This window comes from Mustelus asterias, chromosome 7 (assembly GCF_964213995.1).
Source record: "Mustelus asterias chromosome 7, sMusAst1.hap1.1, whole genome shotgun sequence".
Classification (NCBI taxonomy): domain Eukaryota; kingdom Metazoa; phylum Chordata; class Chondrichthyes; order Carcharhiniformes; family Triakidae; genus Mustelus; species Mustelus asterias.
Window position 1 is genome coordinate 93,686,101 of NC_135807.1, and position 14,248 is coordinate 93,700,348.

Here is a 14,248-nt window from a genome sequence, read left to right on the forward strand (position 1 = left end):
GCTTGGCCTTCACTTCACAATACTAACAATTGCAACTCCACATGTGGGAGAAATCTCAGTGAATCCTGATACACCACTTCACTGGATAGCAACGCTCCCCTTTAAATGAAGTTTCAATAGAGCTTCAGATGCAAAAAAAAATTAAATAATCTAAAGACATTTCTCTTCAAAGAAAAGTGCTTTGCTCTCCCTTTTTATGGCTCACTCTTATTTTTTGATGTACACCTAGGCAACTTTCTCCAAAAAGCTCCAATAATCCTCCTTGATAACTAAATGTAATTATGCATCCCTTTCTCCATCTCTCTCCATTTTAGGGAAAGTCAACCCATTTGCTCAGTGATTAGCCCATTGATGTGGGAATGCATCTCTTGGGAAATTGCAGCGGTTACCCTATGTTCTTTGAGTCAATAACAAGTCAAAATTGATACAAAATTCCCAAATAATGCAGAATATTATTCATCAAAATTTCAAACGGCTCAATATTAAAGTGTGTGTAACTGGTCATGCTAATCCTGCAGACATGAGTGGAAACACGCTAATGTCATGATGTAAAATCTGATTGATAACAGCACAGAAATCTGCCACCCAACCAGTTAAGTATCACGTTACTAGCCCCTCCTGGATTATTTGTTCCCTGCTAATAATTTTCAAGGGAAAGCTGGTTTAATAACAGCAAGGGATAGAACTGTCAGTTGCTATGGGCTCACAGATGGTCAAACAAAATCTAAAGACAATTTAAATTGGCAGGATGGGTATGATTTTACCGAGGAAAATGCTGTGCCTAATTTAAAAAGATTGATGGCTCCATTTGTATTACAAATTAGACACATATAAATTGAATTTTCCAGAACGAGCAGCTAATATTGTCAGGTACAACACTAATCATATGTGGATTTTATGCAGAAACTGAGGAGCAGTTGATCCTGACAGGATGCATTAGTGCCAATGCAGTGCCTATCATTTGTGTACCTGCTATCAGCAAAGCATGCAAACATATGTAAAGATAAAGTACACTAAGTATATTAAGCATGACCTTCAATAGAATTTAAAGAACATTAACATAGCATGCTTCTTCGAATATCAGTTCTGAAGTATGATAGTCACAAATTGGGCACTGTTCTTTTTTCAGAGCTATTTGTTCATATATAAGCGAGGTCCTTGAAAGCTAAAGTTCCCACTAATCTGATTTTTAAATTTAATTTTGAAGCAAGCATGTTTTATGTTTTTTACGAGTGAACTATTAATAATAATGTAAACTGTTGTACCATAAAATAGATACGGTTGAGGAATAAGAAATGCAGTTTGCTAAAATTCCCATTAACAAGTAACTTGTAAAAGATATGAACTTCCCAGCAACTAATGGAGAGAATTACACACGGTTTCATGCTTTAAGACTCTTACTGTAAAAAACCAAATAAAATCAACATAGACTAAACATTACTTAGTAAGCAGCTAATACACTAAACGACAGAAAACGTCATCTCCCCATGAACTAATTAACACAGCTAGAAACCGTATGGCACCTTTATACATTACACAATACTCTCAGCATATATTTATAGTTCGAGTCCCAAATTCTTCCTGACTATTCAACTGGTTCACTTCTCCATGCTACACCAGGGCAAGTCTTCCTGTGTCCTTTTAAAAGTCCTTTCACTCGTGAATATAATTAAACCGATTTCAATCATCAAGGCACCCTCTGGCAACTCCTTAGTCTTTAAACTTCTATAGGTTCAATCCCTTCAAACAGGCAATCCATTCTCACCAGTATCCCGCTTGATGGTTAAAACACAGATGATCAATGAAAAGCATCAACTGTTTTCAGTCTTCCATCCACTCCATCTGTCAACAAGACCAGCTGTCCCTCTTTTGCGCCAAAGTATGAAAACTAGCATTAGAGTTTCTATGAGTTCCAATCTGAGCCTCTGTCCCCATAACAACTGAATCACATGGGCATGTCTCTGGGCAGATGTTAGCACGATTTCACACCATCCCCCATTGAAAGACATTCTCTTTTGTTTCCAATTATAAGAGACAGTTTGAAACATAACCGCCTTATAAAGTCTCGCATTCATAACAAGCTATTTAAGAACACAACACTATTAAATTATCAGTATAATGATCATGGCCTTTCATTAGAACTTCTGGACTACATTAACTTTTCCTTTTGAAGGCAAGATACTTTCTGCCAAAAGAGAGGGATTCTCCCATGCATAACCTGCTCAGCAGCTGCAAAGTAAAATTGGAGAAACCTAGGCATAGATCACCTCCCTGACCATTGTGGAAAGGAGTGTCTTTTCATTATTATCGGCTGTCTTGCGATTCAAAGAGGACATCTACTGAGGTTCGCAAGATTCTGCCATGGGTCTTCACGTGATTGAACAGGTCGATTCTCAAACCATGGACCTTTGGACACATGGGGTAGAATATTTTATGATGTAGTGGGATCCAGGGTGCAGAATTTATTTCCCTTTCTTTCTCTGGTGCTACTCTGCCTCATCATTAAGAAGTTATGAATCAAAGCATGATGCAGCTTGATGGACAAGTTGTCCCCATTTTGAACAATTGGTACCAAGTTTCCCAGTTATTAATATCAATGTTATTGCACTTCAAGGAGAGCTTCAGAGTATCTTTGAAGCATTTTCTTTGTCTGCCCCTGGAATGCTGGCCTTTTGAGAGCTGAGAAAACAGGACAGGGAGGCTTGGGGGCTACTTACCTTTCAGCCATTCAAACAGTGATCAGCCCATCAAAGTTGATTTTGCAGGAGTTTTGCTTCAATGCTTGTGGAGCTGATTTTGAGATTGACACCAGAGTTTGTTCCACAGTCCTCCTACTGAAGCATTGCTGGTGGAATTTCTCTAACTCTCTTATGTGTCACTGATACAATCCTGGGCTCACTGCAACTGCAATGCAGGGGTTTGGTGATGGCAGCTGCTCAAAAGCTGCTGTTGACTTGTAGAGTCTTTGTTGTCAAACACTTGCAACCATAGTTTGCAGAAGGCTGACCTGGCCCAGTTGGATCTCCTCATTAATTGTGGCTTTCTGAGAGAGATGGCTGCCAAGGTATGAGAAGAGCTCTATATATTCTAGAGTCCCTCATTCAACATATATGGGAGGTGAAATTCTTGGCGAGCAAGGTGTGGGCTGATCTGAGAGTTTTGTTTTGGCAACATTCAAGGACCGGCTGAGTTTTTGTATTCAGAATTGAGATTGAGAAGGAGAGAGCTTGCAGATCGGGTGGGCAATGACACTGCAATCATCTGCAAACAGTAGATCATATTTGCCTACGATGGTCACTTTAGTTTTACCACAAAGGCGATGGAAGTCAAAGCGTTTTCCACCTAGCTATTATGTAAAAGTGACATCAGAGGGCAGTTTATCTATGAGGTGAATAGGTACTGTCAAGTCGATAGTAAATAGTACAGGGGCTATCACAGAGCCTTGCTTGATCTCTGTCCAAATTTTGATGGTGTTTCTTTCAGATTGCCAATTCAAAGCAGCAGCAATCATATCATTTTGAAGCATTTGGAGGATTGTGAAGAAGTTTCTTGGTTATCCAATCCTTTGTAGCATAATCCAGGTTGGCCAGGTTGATAAATGCAGCAAGAGTTCCTGGCATTATCCTTGACATTTTTCTTGGATTTGTCCGGCAACAAAGACAATGTTGGAACGTATAAAGCCAAATTGTGTCTCTGGGAGGATTACCTCAGCCACAGGCAGCAGTTGATTCAGGAGCATGCATGTCATATTTTTTCCTGCTATGGTCAAAAGGGAAATACCTTGATAATTTGCACAGCATGATTTATTTCTGGTCTTGAAGACAGTTACCAATTGTCACTTCCTGAAGTTATTTTTCATCACAAATTCATAGGATGAATGCATGGAGTCTTGATGTGAGCAGAAAGTTCTCAACGGCAGAAAAGGTGAAGGAAGACTGCGTATTTCACCAACAGCGAAAGCAGAAGGTGGTTGCATCAGTAAGATAGTCCTGGTCTTCATGGTTCAACTCATCACAATTTGGCTCCCAACCCATCAAGATCATGTTACAATGACCGCACTCCAAGGTCACCACTTGAAACAAAATCACATGCAGGCCCCATTTGCCAAGTCTTGTGGTGATGGAGGCTTGTTGACAGGGACAGGGGGGTTGTGAATCTTGGAGTCTCTCCTCAACAAACTGCACACAAGCAACAGATCCATGAAGGTTGCTGGACACTGATGTTGGGACAGCGAGATTTATGGGCAGCTTCATCAGCAATTCAGTAGTCTCTTTATGGGCAGTGGAAAATAACCAAAGCTCGGCAGGGTAAATAAACAGCACCATGTATTTTTCATTCAGTCTGCTGGCAATTTACAACATCCATGAACTTTGCATATGATTCGAAAAGACTGAATTTTCCAATAAAAAATGGAGACCCCAATTTAATTATCTGTGCATTTACAAAATCTCAAAATAGGCATGGTCAAAAATGAACCAGAGGCAAAACTGCTCTTTTTATAAATTCATTCGCTCGGCGCAGTAGCACAGTAGTTAGCACTGCTGCTTCACAGCTCCAGGGTCCCGGGTTCGATTCCCGGCTCGGGTCACTGTCTGTGTGGAGTTTGCACATTCTCCTCGTGTCTGCGTGGGTTTCCTCCGGGTGCTCCGGTTTCCTCCCACAGTCCAAAGATGTGCGGGTTAGGTTGATTGGCCAGGTTAAAAATTGCCCCTTAGAGTCCTGAGATGCGTAGGTTAGTGGGATTAGCGGGTAAATATGTGGGGGTAGGGCCTGGGTGGGATTGTGGTTGGTGCAGACACGATGGGCCGAATGGCCTCCTTCTGCACTGTAGGGTTTCTATGATTCTATGATTCTTCAAACTTTATGTCGACTGTAAGCAGCATTATCAATTTCTAATCCACAAGCTTTGTTTTATTGTTTGGGGAAAAAGACTGTAATCAAAAGGTCTCTCCCTCTCTCTCGTTGCCACCCATCTCCAAACCTTTTAATTTGTGACTACCACCAGAACGATGTCCACAAACATTTTGGTGAAGACTGTGTCCCACTGACAGCATTTTGAAAAGGATTAAAGCTCACATTTAACTGGACACACTTTCAACATGCCAAGAAAAATGTCAGAATCTCTTAACTGCTTGCATTGGCTTCAACAACAGAAGACAAATTTCAGGATATTTTATTGAGCACAAAACAAGAATACTGTCAGAAACAAATATTAAATCTACCCAAAGTGTAATAAATAGGTCAATGATTTAGAAAGCCCCACTGGAGATGATGAGATGAGCTAGCTTTATTAAATAATTCCAAAATAGCTTGACTGGGAAAAATTACTATTAAGGTTTAAAGGCGCACACGTTGCCAAGAGGCAAGATTATTCTCCCCAGGCACAGTAACTGTGGCAGCTGGCACGGCAAAGTGAAAACCTAAATTAACATGAGGAATACAGGCCAGGGAATGAGCGGAAGACTGCACCAAGTTCTCCAACAACAGTGAGAGGACAATGATGACTCAGTTAGGTGCTAAGAGAAAATCTAATCACCAAAATCAGATTTAATTTGGATACCATCCGATTAAAACTACTCCATTTAACAGTGCTGTACATCTCAATTCACCTGGAATACAATGCATAACTGCAACTTGAACTCAGTTATGTGCTTAACTGGTTTGAATCCTTTTCAGTTCAATCTGTCTTTCTAGGCAGACGTTCCAAAATAAAGTTAGCATGCTACTCAGGTACATTCTGTTAGGGCAAAGAGAGGTAGTTTTACATTGCATGATACACATGTACAACACTTCATAAAAATTGAATTGTGTCACTGAGTTCACCAAGAAACTCATTCAATTTAATTTAAATATTCATTGCATATTAATATCAATGCTTAGATAGTGCTGGGTCCTTTGCTACTCATATTGTTTATCAATGATCTGAAAATGGGTACTGAGAGACGATTGATAACAACTGCCAATGCTGACAAGGTCTGATGGGTTGTAAACAATTAAAGCACACTAATCAGGTGTAGAGAAAATCTAGGATTGGGAAAATAAGGCTAGGTAAATGGCAACCGAGCTTCAAAGTCAGCAAATGCAAAATCATGACAATAGGGAAGCAGAATAAATATTGGGCCTAAAGAGTATTAGTCTGCAGGATACAGCTAGGAAAAGATTATTGACAGACAACTCATAGGGCCCGATTTTACCAACAATTTGCACCCGAAAATTGCGGTAAAATCGCGTGTGAGGCCTTTATCGTGATCTGCACCCACGTCCGAGCAAATCGCAACTTTACCGACACCCGATTCGGGCGCGGATCGGTTCCGCGCCCGAATCGGGCAGCCTGATGATTTAAATGCATTAGCATGCATTTAAATCGATTTAATGAACTGCCCGCCCAACTCTATCATCAATTCCCATTTTACCTTCTTCTGTTCCGTTCTGGATCGCGCTTTTAGCGACCTGCAAAATACAAATCCGAAGCCTATTTTTATTTTGCAGGGGAACCTCCGAAGCGGGTTCAGAGCCTGCAACGGCTCTCTGACCCAGATCATCTTCTGGGGGGGGGGGGGCTGATCGTTGTCTGGTGGTGGGTGGGGGGGGATGGAGGCCCGGTCGCTCACTGGTGGTGGGGCAGGGGGGTTCGCTCCCACTCTGCGAGCGATCCCTCCTCCCCACCGGAGGAACGAATCCCTCCTCCCGGAGTGGACGCACGTCCACTCCGGGAGGAGGGATTCATTCCTCCGGTCGGGAGGAGGGATTCATTCCTCCGGTCGGCAGGAGGGATCACCCGCAGGCTGGCAGCGGACCCCTCTGCCCCCTGCCCCCCCCCCCCCCCCCCACCGAAACCAGAGGTCCATATCCCCCCCCCCCGAGATACATTTGACTGCAAGACCCAAATTAGAGCTCTGGGTTCAGTGAATTGCACTGGACAGGACAGCAATCAGATTATTAACTCTGCTTGAAAATACTCTCCACTGCCCAGGATTAGCATGAATTTTTTGATATAGATCGATAAGCAATCTCCTCTCTATGAGAAATGCCTGCAAGATTCATTCGTCTGATCAAAGGTTTATATCAGTGACCTGAGACAGCTAGATATTGTTTTCTGCCTTCTTTACAGCAGAACCTCTCTAAAACTCCCAGGCTCTCTTTCACCTAATCCTGGAAGTCATCACAGGGTTACAAGATTCCATCTTCCTGTGACTACCAGAATAAAATTAGCACAGGAGCAACTTCTAGTGCAAGGCACATCAATGATCCGCATCACTGACCCCCCCCCCCTCCCCCGAGGATGATCTGTGTCAGAGAGCCGCTCTTTCCACTTTTTTTTCCTTTCCCGACCCAGGTGCGCTTTTTCAAAAAAAAATTCGAACTGCGCATGCGCAGTTCAGAGCTCCGATCGTTCCGGCAGCGCTAAGCCCCGCCCACAGCGCGGATCCGACTGGAGCCGGCTGAAAGCGTATGGGCGCGTCTGAAAGCGGATTTCAAGGTCGGATCTGTACGACGCCCAGATTCGGCACTTAGAATCAAAATGGTAAAATTGGGCCCATAGAAACTGCTTGCAACAGTGCGCGGCAGCAGTTCAAATAATAGACAAATAGGATCTGGGTCGTACAGGATTATGGAACAAAATGTACACAGGATATGATACCAAACCTATGTTAATGCCCTAACGTGAACCAATGTGCCGTTCTGGTTTGCAATATTACATAAAGGTCATTGTAGCTTTGGAAAAGGTTGGAGAAAAAGGCCTGCCTGACTGAACTGTAAGTTGGACACAGATGGTAGAGAAATTGCTTATGCTACATTTGTTGACATCAGAGAAGACCGAGGTAATCTTGTTGAAGTATTTAAGATTCATAAAGATATTGTAAAGTGGAATACTAAGAAGCTGCTTACTAAAGCCTGAGAAATGATATTGAGGGAAAATGAATGAGCAAATTAGTTTAATAAGAGAATAGTTATGGTGTAATGCCCAAGTGACTGAAGTCGATAATGATAGCAATTTAAGGAGCAGTTGGGAAAGCAAGCCAGCAAATCAAATTAAGAGATCTAGTTCTATCAGTACAGTAGAGAATTACGTATACGTTTTGAATTCTGGGAGTGTGTGATGGACCAAGTTGGTGTATCCTGGGCACATGCTTTCCTAAGTTCTTCAGGTTCCCCCAAGGCTCAGCTGGTTAAAGTAGAGAGTAGTTGAGCAAATCAGACAGGGAGAGTCCCAGGTTTGAACAATTTTAGGTTTTTAAATTCTTCCCCTGCCTCAAGCTAAGAAAACTAGGCTTTCTTACCTGACTATTGCTCACTGATCCCTGCGCGAAGTGTTGTGGATATCAACTGAGCCAACCTATGGCTGAGGCTGAAATGCAATCATCCCTGCAATCAAGCTGCTTGTTGATACTCACTGTCCAATCTCTCTCTTACACATATACATTTATGAAAGGCACCAAAGTTTTAACATTGAATCAGGCAGAATGAAGAATTAACACAAATAACATGCAAAATGTCCCGTTTATACAGTGACAGCTCATTTGTATTTCGGTCCAGATTATGACAATGTTATCCTATATCAGGCATTCAACACTCGGATTAAAAATAATCAAAGCGCATTGTGTAAAAAAAGTTTTTTTGCATGATAAAAATCTGTTATAGATTTCAATTTTTTAGTTACCTTCAGTGTGGTAGTGCAATTATCTTGGGAGTATTTCAGACAACTACCCAGGGTCTTCATTTGGCTGCTAAACTCAAAATTCTAGGTTTAAAATGTCTTGGCTTTCACTGCATAATTACATTCCTGAGAATTATATGTTAATCTTTTAATTGATAAAGGGATGTGTCTATAGGTCGTTCAGACTTGACACACTTCATCAGTCTAAGTTGCTTTTACATATTAAAATTGGGCTGGCAATTTTTAAAACGTTAAGTGCAGACAGCATAGCCAAAAGGCCTTTGGTAACTGATAAACTTTGATAAAGGTGTCATCAAAAAGTCACACGCCTCAGTTGCTTTAAAGACCATCTTGCCTGTGCAAAATTGTTTCTATTATCTAGAAAGGGTGGTTTCTATAGCAGAATAGTTCAACAGGAAATGAATCATTACTAGGTACAGATTGCTTATATTCCAACTGAACTCTGGGACTGTGATTCATGCACCTGAATTCAAAATTATCCCTCCTATGTAATCTAAATCTTGTTTTCTAATCCAATCTTCATTTTGTAATACTTTTGCAACTGAGCCACGTTATATTTTTCACCCACACTTTCCACATAAGTAATTCACTGAATGCTTAAGTGCAACTTTGGTTGCAGGAAAACAGCAATCCCACACCCCTGGGCCACCAACACTCCCACTCCTGTCAGAGCAGAGATGGGAGGTTTTTGTTTCTCATCTGTGTGGATACTGCTTCTGAAAAAAGTCAAACAGCATATTTCAGTGCTTTGAAACCCCAGCACTAAAACATTTCCTCAGTCTCTAAATCTAATTTTGATAATTACAAACCTGGGGTGCCCGAATTATGTGCTCATGCTAGCTCTATTTGGGAGCAGTATATTCTAGTCTAATTTCTTTGCCCTTTTCACAAATTATTCATTATATTTCCGCTTTGGTTGTACATCCAACAACCTTTGAGCATCCTGATTGACAAAGTTTCAGTAGTTACTTGCATGGCTAGTGGAATGGAGAGGGGGTACCTTCATGTGATCACGCTGGTCACGTGATTTCTGTTTTGGAAAAGATGGAAATTCTGCAACTGCAGGCACTCTAGTTAATGAGGAGGAGTATGAAATATTAGATGCAATAAGCATTGGAGGGACTGACATCCTTGAAAGTGGATATATCACCAGGGCTGGATGGACTTCATCTCAGGCTATTACTGGAAGCCAGGGAGGAAATAGCGGATGCCCTGGGGATCATTTTTCAATCCTCACTAGATACAGAGAATTGGAGGACTGCAAAATTTTAACCATTGATTAAAAATGGTGTGATGTATAAGCCAATGTCAAGAAGCAGAATAGTTTAAAGTGATCTATGTTAGCAGCGTTGGGTATTAGAAATAAGGTATAGATTTAAGTGGGTTTAATTAAGTGTTTCTGTATAAGAAAGGGTAAAACTCTAGTTAAATTCATGTTAAACAAAAGTGATGGCATGTATGAGCTTTCTGGTTTCATCTTAAGCTCTCTCTCTCTATTGTGCTTGGAGAGTGTACAACGTGAAAGGTAAACAAAAGCCTGGAGAAAGAATGTGCTGTTGCTTAGCAACCATGGGCCATCTTTTGGTAAAAGACCAGGTGTTATTAGTTCAATTGGAGCCAGACAGCAGGAGTTTGGCAGTTAGAGAGAAATCAGCGCTCTCAGCCCTGCCAGAAGCAAAAGTAGAAGAATGGAGTAATGGGCAAGAACACAAGTCCCAGAAACTAAAGGGCATTTAGTTCTAGAAACCAGGGAATGAAAAAATAAATTCCAGGAAACTGAAGTTAAAGGAACAAAAGAACATGGGCGGCATGGTGGCTAGTACTGCTGCCTCACAGCGCTGGGACCCAGGTTCGATTCCCGGCTTGGGTCACAGTCTGTGCGGAGTCTGCACATTCTCCCCATGTCTGCATGGGTTTCCTCCAGATGCTCCGGTTTCCTCCCACAGACCAAAGATGTGCGGATCAGGTTAATTGGCCATGCTAAATTGCCCCTTTGTGTCAGGGGGGACTAGCAGGGCTACAGGAATAGGGGCTGGGTGGGGTTGTGGTCGGTGCAGACTTCTGCACTGTAGGGATTCTATAACTAGAACTGGAATGGGGTACTGTTCATTGAAGTTAAAGACAGAGCTGAAAAGAACAAACCTGTTGAAGTTGGTTTGTGAGAAACCAGAGATATCTGAAGCACTCCTAAGGTTGGTGACATCTTATTACAACCTGTGAAGTAAAAGTTGAAGCCATTGTGAAGCAATTGGTGGCTGGATTGATTACTGCCTTTTGAGCCAAAGTTCCATTCTGGGACCTTCCTGTCCTGGAGTAATAGCAACTGGGATCATAACACCAAAGAATAACATAGGCTGGTCAATCTGATTCAGTGGTAGGAAAATTATTAGAATCAATTCTGAGAGCCAGGATAAACTATCACTTCGAAAGGCACAGATTAATCAGGGATAGTCAGCATGATTTTCTTAAGGGACGGTCATGTGTTACTAACATAACTGAATTTTGTGAGGAAGTAACGAGTAGGACTGAGATGGATCATGCAGTGAATGTGGTCCAAATGTGAAGTTGTACGAACTAAGTAATGACATGATGGGAAAATTGGTCAACTATTTGGTACAATATAAGAAAAGCTGACCAAGCTATTCCAAAATGCCTGACCCCTGCAAGACCTGATACGGCTGACTACGCATAATCTAGGGCTGTATGAGTAAGAGAAGATAAGGTCAGGGATGAAGGAGTCACCGACCTTTTTCTGTTCTATCAAAGGACAAGATAAGGGTATGAATGATGAGACAAAGAGTTCTAGGAGGTCAGCAGGTTGTGCCATTATTTATGACATTGCTTATGATTCTACTACTGATCGAATTCCTGAATAAGCTGTAGTCACACAAACTGATAATGATTATGTATAAATACTGAACTGATTCTTTGTGTAAGCGCAGACTTGAGAAGGAATTAGCAAGTTGTAACAACTGCTCTCTAAACTCAAGTTTCGGCCACTACTGCATGCAGTCTTTCGTAAATAAAGACTATTTATTTAGTCAGAACGAATTTTGTTGAGTCTTTCGATCACAGTCAAGAAGCAGGAAAGTTTCCACTTACACACATGGATTTTAATAAGGCATCTTACAAGATCCCACATGGCAGACTGATCAGAAAAATTAAAATCCATGGGATACAGGGGAATGTGGCAAGTTGGATCCAAAATTGGCTCAGTGACAGGAAGCAAAGGGTAATGATCGATCAACGTTTTAGCGAAAGGGAAGAGCCTTCCAGTGGCGTTCCACTGGGCTCAGTGTTGGGTCCCTTGTTATTTGTTGTATATATTAATGGTTTGGACATAAATGTGGGAAATTGATTGACTGGGAAATTTGCTGATGACACAAAAATTGGCCGTGTAGTTGACAGTGAAGAGCATAGCAGTGGACTCCAGAATGATATCAATGAGTGGGCAAGGAAGTGGCAGATGGAATTCAATCTGGAAAGGGTGAGGTGATGCATTTTGTGAGGGCAAACAAAGCAAGGGAATCCTCAATAAACGGGAAGATATTGAGACGGTTATGGGAAATGAGGGACCTTGGAGTGCATGTCCATGGGTCGCTGAAGGTGGCAAGACAAGTAGATAAGGTGGTAGAGATAGCATTTGGAGTGCTTTTCATTATTGGATGAAGTATTGAATATAAAAGCAGGAATGTAATGCAGGAACTGTATCAAACAATTAGGCCATAGCTTGAGTTTTGCGTACAGTTCTGATCACTACACTGCAGGGGGAACATAAGTACTCTGGAGAGAGGGCACAGAAGAAACTTACAAGAATGTTGCCAGGGCTGAAAAATTGCAGCTTTGAGGAAAGATTGGGTATTCTCGAGTTGTTTTCCTTAGAAGAGAGGAGGCTGAGGGTTGACTTGATTGAGGTGTACAAAATTATGAAGGGCCTAGATAAGAGTAGACAGAGGGTCCCCTAACAGAGAGATCAGTTACTAAGGGACACAGATTTAAGGTGATTGGTAGAAGTATTAGAGGGGATATTAGAAGAACTTTTTCACCCAGAGGATGGTGGGCGTCTGGAATTCATAGCCTGCATTAATGGCTGAGGCAAAATCCTCAACTCATTTAAAAGATGTCTGGATCTGCATCTGAGGTGCTGTAATCTGCAAGGCTATGAACTCGGTGCAGCTAGAATTTTTTCAACCAGCACAGACACAGTAGGCTGAATGGCCTCTTTCTCTGCTGTAACCTTTCTATGGTTCTATTATTTAGTGCTGTGTAAACAGCAGAGGCTGCTCCACTGATAAAAAAAATTAACAAAACCTACAAGTACTGCTTTCAGTACAAAAAAGATCTAAAAGAATACTGGTTTCAGATGAAATATGAAGTATAATGGAATGGATACATTATATATTAGCACAAGTAGCAACGCTGTTCACAAATTCAAGGTTGACTAAGGAATGCATGCATGTGGATAAAAGTACTAAAACAATAGAGGGAAAAGATGTTTGGAAAACTCCTGAACAGAGTAAAACACACATTCAAGGTTTAATCCTTACTTTATGCCATGCTGGATATTAGTACAGGCACTACACACAGCTTTTGCTGCACTGTGTTGGGGGCAAGGAAAAATCACCTAAGCTCTCCACTTCTGAACGCTTTGCAAACACCCCTTCTAGACCTTGTAAATGGACATTGAGCGAGGTCACAATTGCGCTTGGCTGTGATGTCTCTATCAACTCAGTGTCAAGACTCGCACACAGGAATGGCCCCACAGGTTAGGTAATGGAGAACAACCACTGCCTGAGGCTCATACTGTTGCAAACAGGAAAGGAAAAGAGGAAAATGTTCATTGCAAAACCCCTTGTTAAGCAAACAGCTAGTGCTGCAAAATCCACCATGGTGGTAACTGGTCAAAGACATAGCAACACTGATGAAGGCTTATTCACCTTCAGTAATATCAGCCAAACAAGCCTAAATAATGAGCGACTTATCTACCAACATTGTTACAAATACCAATAAGATGTAAACTCTTACTAGGCAGTTTTAATTTACAAAAAGACAAGCTCTTAAAAAACAAGCAGATGAAAGAAAGCTGACTTACCCACTAGCCAGATTGAGGAGTTCCTGTTTTTCAGCCACATTCGATTTTTCTTCCAGTTCCCACAACAGCACATTGACGAGGTGAGAATTCTTGATAATAATGGGCACTTCTTCAAACATATTCTCAGAAGTAATGAGTGCCTTCTTTATTCTAGTTGATAAAGACAAGATGAAAATTCTTGAGAATAATGGGGGCATTTACTTGGATTTGTTTATAAAGATGATTAGTCCTCAAAAATCAGCCATCACTCATTTAGAGTGAGATCGATTCACTTTGATTTTGAAGTTACATATTTGGACTCATTTCATTCTTAAAATAACCACAGCTGCATTTGTTTATATGGGTTTGTAATCGGCATCACTCAATTTAATGACAGCTCTGGATGGCTGTTCGTATCTTTATTCAAAGCATTTCAAAATTTCACTTTTACAACATTTCAACAATTTAAAGATTTTATGTTACTGGTATATCAATTT

The 14,248-nt window shown here is 41.3% G+C and overlaps 1 protein-coding gene across 1 annotated transcript in view; it reads right to left on the reverse strand.

Moving 5' to 3' along the window:
• The window catches only part of eif3hb (eukaryotic translation initiation factor 3, subunit H, b), a 147,867-nt gene that overhangs the window by 24,336 nt on the left and 109,283 nt on the right, over nt 1-14,248 (reverse strand). Inside the window, exon 5 of the mRNA XM_078216473.1 lies at nt 13,773-13,922. Coding sequence (XP_078072599.1) covers nt 13,773-13,922 — 150 coding nt within the window. The remainder of the gene's footprint in view (nt 1-13,772; nt 13,923-14,248) is intronic.